The sequence below is a fragment of the Sphaeroforma arctica genome (genome assembly GCF_001186125.1).
Source record: "Sphaeroforma arctica JP610 unplaced genomic scaffold supercont1.183, whole genome shotgun sequence".
Classification (NCBI taxonomy): domain Eukaryota; class Ichthyosporea; order Ichthyophonida; genus Sphaeroforma; species Sphaeroforma arctica.
In genome coordinates, this window is record NW_014040375.1 from 114473 (window position 1) to 122213 (window position 7741).

The 7741-nt window shown below is 41.2% G+C and overlaps 1 protein-coding gene across 1 annotated transcript; it reads left to right on the plus strand.

Annotated features, from left to right (window-relative positions):
* Positions 1-3374: 3374 nt before the first annotated feature.
* SARC_03561 (hypothetical protein) lies at positions 3375-3636 on the plus strand (the record flags this gene model as incomplete). Its single annotated transcript, XM_014302656.1, has 1 exon — positions 3375-3636. A coding segment is annotated over one exon (262 nt), but the record flags the coding sequence as incomplete, so codon positions are not given.
* Positions 3637-7741: the final 4105 nt, after the last annotated feature.

Sequence of the window (7741 nt, forward strand, 5' to 3'; positions counted from 1 at the left end):
CTACCATCCTTGGGTATCTTTGAGTTGCACAAAAACCAATGGCTACACGTACCTGTTCCCATGTTCGTGTACATGCACTTTTCAACGCTGAAAATCCTTTGCTGATTTACCCTGACCCTTTGCATCCTCATACTGCCACAAGATGTATGCGTCTTTAACTTTGCGCCTTCTCACTGCCGCTTCCTTTTTCGTCACAGGAGGAATATCTCCATCAAATGCGTAAAAAGGTTCGCACCCCAAATGTGTTGTTACTGTGTTGTGGTACTGCTGAAAGACCGACACAATCTCCTTTTTGAGTGCCGGCGTACAGCCACCATTATTATACTTGTGTATCCCATTAGCAATGGCCTCGGAATTTGAATAGTTAGAGCGTGTGCATCTAGTGATCGCTGTGTAGATCAAACATGATGCATCAGTGAAATACTTTTGGTTTTGAAGTGCATCTGATAGAGTATGTATGTGTGTGGCTTTCTTTTTTATGTCATAGATACTTCTGACTTCGCCGTCAGCCACCTTCGTGACATATCTGAATGCGTCAGCTATACCCATTGGGCACTATTCTACGAGTGAGTGTGTGCATGTGTGGCGTAATTTATGGTGTGTGTTACTACTAAAGCGTTTCCAACCCCGTTTCCGATAATTTTACAAAATATCGCTTGGAAACGGTTTTGTTCCATTTTTTTTTTTCCAGAGGTATATTCCCTGTCCTGATCCCAATTTGATCGTGGCCGGCAATCCCAAGTTTCCATAAATTCTTGGCCAAACTCCAAAAGCCCGTCCAATAATCCTGGTCCACAAGCATAGCCCCCTGAAAAAAAGAGAGGCTACATATGCCACAAGGTACACTAGAAACCCTAAACCCTAACAAAATATGAGCAAATAAATTACCCCTACAAATAAACGCTTTTAGGCCCCGCGGCGTTCCAGCCGTGTTTTATTGACTTTTGGATCGGCCTAGTCAAAGCCTACGATAAAAGTAGGGATAATATTACTTATTTCAAGAGATAAGTTACAATGTATGCACATATGGTATGGTATGGCTCTCATAGCCGTTGTAATTGTTCGGGGAAGGTCGATGGGAAGTAGTGGTCAGTATTCGGATGATATGCGCTGGGTCAATTCATGCCGGTACTGACAAAAACCTGACACCATCGAGTGTGCCACGTATTTGCTTGCTGACCTACTAAATAGCGTACCCACCATTGTGTTACGGATCGGGTCTGCTCCGTGTAGTGCCTTGGAATGGGTTAGTGCAGAGTACGAAATGCAGAGTAGGACCAAGTTGTCCGTCATAATTGTTGAGGAACGAGGTTGGGAGTGAACCGATGCTGCACCAGACCACAGATGCGCTCGGTATGTGCTGGTTAGCCTGGATTGGCTTGGTTTGAGCCGAAATTTAAAAGTAGTACTTCAACAGTGTGGTTAGCCGGGGTATGGGGAACATCTGTTGATGTGTCAGAGACGAGTGTGGGTACCAGTGTTGTTCTACATGCTGCAGAAAGGACTCAAGGTGTTCGTGAAGGGTCCAGATACCCTGAAAGTCGTTGAAGCTGTGGCGCTCCTGTAATTGCTGGAGGAGGTCGGGGCCAATGGAAGACAGTTTTTGGCTTCGTGCCGCTCAACGGTGGTACAATGAACGTGCACACCAATTATACCCAAAAGGCAATGAACTCGCAATTGTCAAGTTCTTTGCCGTGATCGACTATTAACTCGTCGGGTATACCAAATGCCCGCGTTTGTCGCCTCTGGGGTTGTGTTAAGGCGGACCGATCACTTAGCTCTAGACCCCGTAGCCATTTTGTAAACTTGTCTTGCGCGAGAAAGATCACACGAGTGCCCGCTTTCTTATTATGGGATACATAGAACACATCCATATGAATTCTTTCCATGAACCGCTCGGTATCCTTCACGACAGGAGCAACGCCTATCGAAAATTCTTTACGCATAAATGCACAGGCTCAGCAGTCTTGAAGGATGCAACGCACTTGCTTCTCAGATACATCATCATTCGTCACCTTGCATTAGAAGTCGGCCAGACGTTTGTATCTATCATGTAGCTTTATATCCAACTCCGGTTCCGCTGTCATCAATGACATAGCAACTGTGATTGAGTGATTGTCTGCAGAAGCCAGTCTAGATAATGTATCAGTATTGCCCATTAACTCACCCCTACCGCAAGGCAATATCAAGAACCAACGGCGAACTCTTCGACCACGCGCCGTATCCTCATCACCCAGGCGTTTTCAGAAGCTCAACAATGGTAAGTGGTCTGTCTCAATGTATATCAATCTTGGCGGACGATCTAGCAGTCTCGCCCATTGATCATAAGCTCAAACAATAGCTAAGGCTTCCAGCTGTGTTATGGAGTAGAGCTGCTGTGCTGAACCCAGCGCGTAGATGCAAAAGAAACTGGCAGCATCACATCATTGCGTTTTACAAACAATGCAGCTTCACAACCCATGTGACTCGCATCTATGTGTAGCACTATAATACCAACTTCCCGTGGCGACACTAGCGGTGGAGTCTCCCCAATGCGTCTAAGAAAGATTTCCATGCCCATATTGGTTGAGAAATTAGTTTGAGAATACTTCCAAATTGATTTTTGTCATTTTTATATATATTTCCAGCGGCGATTTGAGTCCAAACCGCCGCTGGAAACAGCTGTGGATTTGAATTGGCAAATCTAAATATATTGCGCAATTCTATCCCTACTGATAGTTTTTAACTCGTTTTAAATGAAGATGCTTTCGTTGTCAAAAAAATTGAATGTAGATGGAATGAGATCGTAATAACTTTATCATTGTGTATACACATATGGGCCCTAAAATACATGTGTACTTCTGTATACAAGCACAGGGACAAGTTTCATTAAACAGAAATGTGTGTACACAGTATGACCCCATTACTATATACCACTATGAATACACCCCTTTCACGAAAACAGAAGGAAGATTCGCATGATCCTTGGTGGAAGTCGCGTGTTGAACCGTGTTGGAAGTGTAAAAATTCTATAGCCCGGAGGTCACAGGTTATTGTTATATATGTGAGCAGATGTTGTACATATTGTGTATGCCAGTTTGTCCTAGACCCGAGGATTATGCATATCATAAGGAAACTGTGCTCCCAGAAAATCACAGTTGTTTACTGCCAACGAGCCCACCTTCAGGCCATTGTTGGGCAAGATTGCCATCAAAGGATTGCCGTGGCTGTACTTGTATAAAACTGAAGAGAGTATTGTGGCCAGAAACAAAACGACTGCTTGAATTTGAAGAAGGTCGATATGAGTGGAAATTTCAAGGAGATTATTTGATATTGAAAGATAACTAAATTCCAGGTGCTAAATACGAACGTCTGAAGAAGATTGATCCCACAAAATGACGAATTTCACAGAAAAATGTCGTACAGTTTCATATCCGGAGTCCGACCTTTCCAATTTAACCATATCTGAAGAAGAGGATCAGGATGAAATTGAGGATGAGATGGAGCGTATGACTGTTGCAGCTTTATATATTTTGTTGGAAGAGGCAAGTAGTGGGGACAAGGTGACGGAGTTTACGCGAACTTGGGCTGGATCAAAAAATGGGAAAAGGCCGAACGTAGAAAGAGATCACGCAGGCACGGATGTCAAGTACCTACGTATGTACTTCACCGACCCCGACGATCCACACCCTCTGAAGAAACAGCTAACGATCCACACCTTCTGAAGAAACAGCTAAAAGACTTTTAAAAGACGATATCAAATATATAGGTCGCAATACCATGCAATCAAACGTGATATTTGTATCCAAGACCCATACTTTATACAGTCACCTGATGCCTTTGGTAAAATAGGTCATTCGACCGATGTGAAATTTATGGTAGTGTTCAGAATTTTAGCATACAATCTAACATTCGACATTTGCGACGAGTTCTTACAGACAGGAGAATCAACGTCCAGGGAAATATTTTTACGATTCCTGACGCCGATGAAGGCTATATATGGGGATGGGTATTTGGGCCTGCCAACCGAAGACGAATGCAAACAATATATGGCCGAGAATTCGTCCCGTCGTTTCCCAGGAATCTTGGGCTCGCTTGATCTGTAAGTTATCAATATAAATGTTTCGAAGTGTTCTTTAAATGGTACGTTTCCTATCTAACATTTACTATTTACAATATCCACCACCAGTATGCACGTACCGTGGTGGAACTGCCCCAAAGCCTGGTAGGGCCAATTTGAGGGCAAGGAGAAACATCCTACTGTCGGCTTAGAAGGCATGTTTACCTGGGATCGGTATCTGCTACATGCACACGCTGGGAATCGGTAATGTTGGCGTTGCGAATAGAATGTTCACGTATTCGCAACGTTGAACAGAACAATGTTCTAAGTGTTATTCCATCGGTCGTACGCTTTAAATAGGAGGCGATTCTTGTGCTCGAGTAAACAGGGGTAAACAATGTTCTACATATACTCGATCTTTTGTGGTTACGGGGTAACGTGTTTCTCGGACGCAGTTTTGTCCAACGTTGCTTGTAATTTACTATAGCGACCAAAGAAATAGTGGAACGGGAGTGCTCCAGTTTCAGGATTTATGCAGTTATTCGTTCGAGTCTGAACCCATTTTAAATGATAAGGCCATATGACCTCAACGTCATCTAGTGCGGTACGCAAGAGTTTCTTAAGTTTTCTATGACGTGTCCCATTTGCACCCTGCGTTTGAGGTTTATAAGGAATACCACGCCTATGGGTCATGACCGATACAAGTACAAGTACCTCCATTACGTCGGTACAAAACCCACTACCGTTAATAGAACATACTACTTGGGGGGAACCGAAGTAATTTAAGACACATAGCATAACTCTACCACTGTTTGCGGGCGTTTGTTCGGTATTGCATAAAGTAAGTTATAGCCAGAAGCCACACATAAGGAATGACAGATTATACATCGCCAGTATGCTTGAATCGCGAGAGTTTAACCAAATCGACTACGACTCGGCGCATCGGTTTGCTTTATGTCACACATTTTAAGGGTACCCAACCGTAGCGCTTGAACTGTTTTTTTCACAATCAGTATAGCATTGGTATACTATTTCCAGATATGTACCAAGTGTACACAAAGTACTTGCCAGTTGTACTAAACAAAATAAATATGTGATTGGCACTACAAGATAGCAATCCGAAAACAAAACACACTGGTTCTTGTAAAAGCAACGGGTATTTCCATCTTAATAAAAATCATCCACTCCATGGTCAATATCTAGTACACGTACGCTCGAAATTTTCCATTTCAATGCTTGCCGGTGCACCTCCGCCCGTTGTACCCCATGGTTATAGTAGTGATCCTGCTACAGGAAATAAGGACACGAAAATATTTATGTAGTTCAATTTCTTGTGGATTTTATATTTTGTTTATCTTCTCTAAGATGTAGGATATCAGCGGAAAGCTGTCTTTATTTAAATTTCACTGTATTGGGATACATATATATCAATACACTTTCTAACTACTTTGATCACACACATACTTCATGTACTAGAAGCTGAGGATCTGTATACTCTATGCAAGACGTTTCCGATATGAATGGCACATAGTCTGTTCTTCAATCGGTATCCAATTTTTCTAAGTAGCACTTTCATATTCCATTTCACAATCCGTGCAAAATACGGTTACATATAGAATCTCACATCAGTTTATAACTGTTTAAATCTCAATCGCGATACTAGGATATTTCTTCAAGTCGATAGTGTCCTAATCTTTATCACGATACTTGTAACCAATTCTATATCACACTTTAGAATAGAAAGCAAAATTCTTGTCGACAGGAATTAAAAAGTCGCATATAATTGTATTAAAAAAGACCAAGCTTCATCAGAGTTTAGACTGTTCATACTTATTTGATCTCATCGATCAATTTTGGGTCATCATATTTGTGATTGGTTCGCCATACATCAAAATACCTATTTTACTGTAAGCCTACAACATTGCATGATACTTACTGGTCCATACCATACCATATCGTGATACTACATTCATAGAAGACGAGAGATTTGCAGCTGTTTTCCATTGCTCTTTCTAACAGGTACTGAATTACAATGTAAAGGAACAATACCTAATGATGTTATCGATCATTTATTACACTACTACAGAGATAGATATGCAACAAATACTGACTTTATATTCCTAAATACTGACCAACAGAAAAGTCATGAATGTGCTATGAATGTTTTGTTATCATACTCACGACATCCAGGCAAGGTAAAGCAGATACAGGACACTATAAACGATCCCACATTTGAACAGAAAATACACCAAGCCGTAAAGAACCCAGACTCCAAAGAAGCAAAAGAAATACTGGATCAACTCGTATCTCTGTTAATATCAATGTCTTAAAATCTGGTCATATTCGCATATATGACGATGCGAAGAAGAATGCCACTGTTATACCTGTTCATGATACGGGAAAGGTCTTGATTGGAAAACTTGATATAAGCGGTAAAAATCTGTGTGGTGTTTTTTAGTTTTGGAGAAATGATAACAATGAGACGAAGGCGGTGTACACCACTAGTGCGTTTAGGAATCAGGTTAGCCATATGATAGAGAAGAAAAAGCGGAGGGGATATTCTACACCGTGCCGATTGCTATACCCGAGTGTGAGATGGTCTGTGAAGATGATGTTGTTGAAGATGTGTCGATGACAATACCCGAGAGTGAGAAGGTCTATGAAGATGGGAGGGAAGAAGTGATCGAAGATGTGCCGATGATTATAACCAAGAGGGAGAAACTCTGTGAAGGTTGGGTTAAAGAGGTGAAAATGTCTGTGTGAAGATGGGTTGAAGCTGAGAGAAATATTTAAAATTCAATAAAATTGGATTTTTCTAAATAAAGTTTCGGGATCATACATATTCCATATTTCATATTATGCATTTCATATTCCATATTTACATTTTTAATTTTCGGTAATATTACGATTTTTGCACATATCTCATATTTCAGGATATATTCCCTCGTGTGACAGTGTCATAAATTTCCATAGTTATAGTACTGGCAGTCTGGACTCTGGCACCGAGCCAGTTAGTCACAGTCTCACAGACTCACAGTTATCGCTGAGATCAGTGATGATGACCACTTTCACACTTCACAATTCTGCAGTAATATTACACTACTTATTACTATCCTCACTTATAAAATAGTTTCGGGAGCATGCACGGGCAGTGGAGATCGCACACACAAGAGCTGGAAAGGCTCGAATACTTTTCCATTGAAAGAGAGAGACAACCCGTGTCTTATGGAAACCTTCATGCAACAGTGTGTTAGCTTATTGAACCATTTCACACGTATTGCTTCTGACTATTACGTCTTAGTGGACGTCTATAGAAGTAAACGCCGTTACCACACTGCCGAAGCCTTCGATCAAGTCTGATGTATGTATAAACACGCCGTCGAAGAAGACGTTTGAGGTTATGCACGAGCATATACAAGTCGGTGATTCAGCTACTGTTATACTTTATGGTTTTGTCCTTTGATAGTAACAATTTGAAGACCAAAAGTTGGATTCATCGGAATACTTGTGGAAGGTATAATCGCTTGTGTGTTTTGAAATGGTGTTTTACATCAAAATGCCATGTCCAATCCTAACGAAGCAACAAGCGAATGTCAGGACCACAGCTGGGGCATATGTACGTATTACAAGCAATAATAAAAATAAAAACCTTGTCAATATACTAAACTATCATTGATTTATTATGTAATGTGTATTAAAACT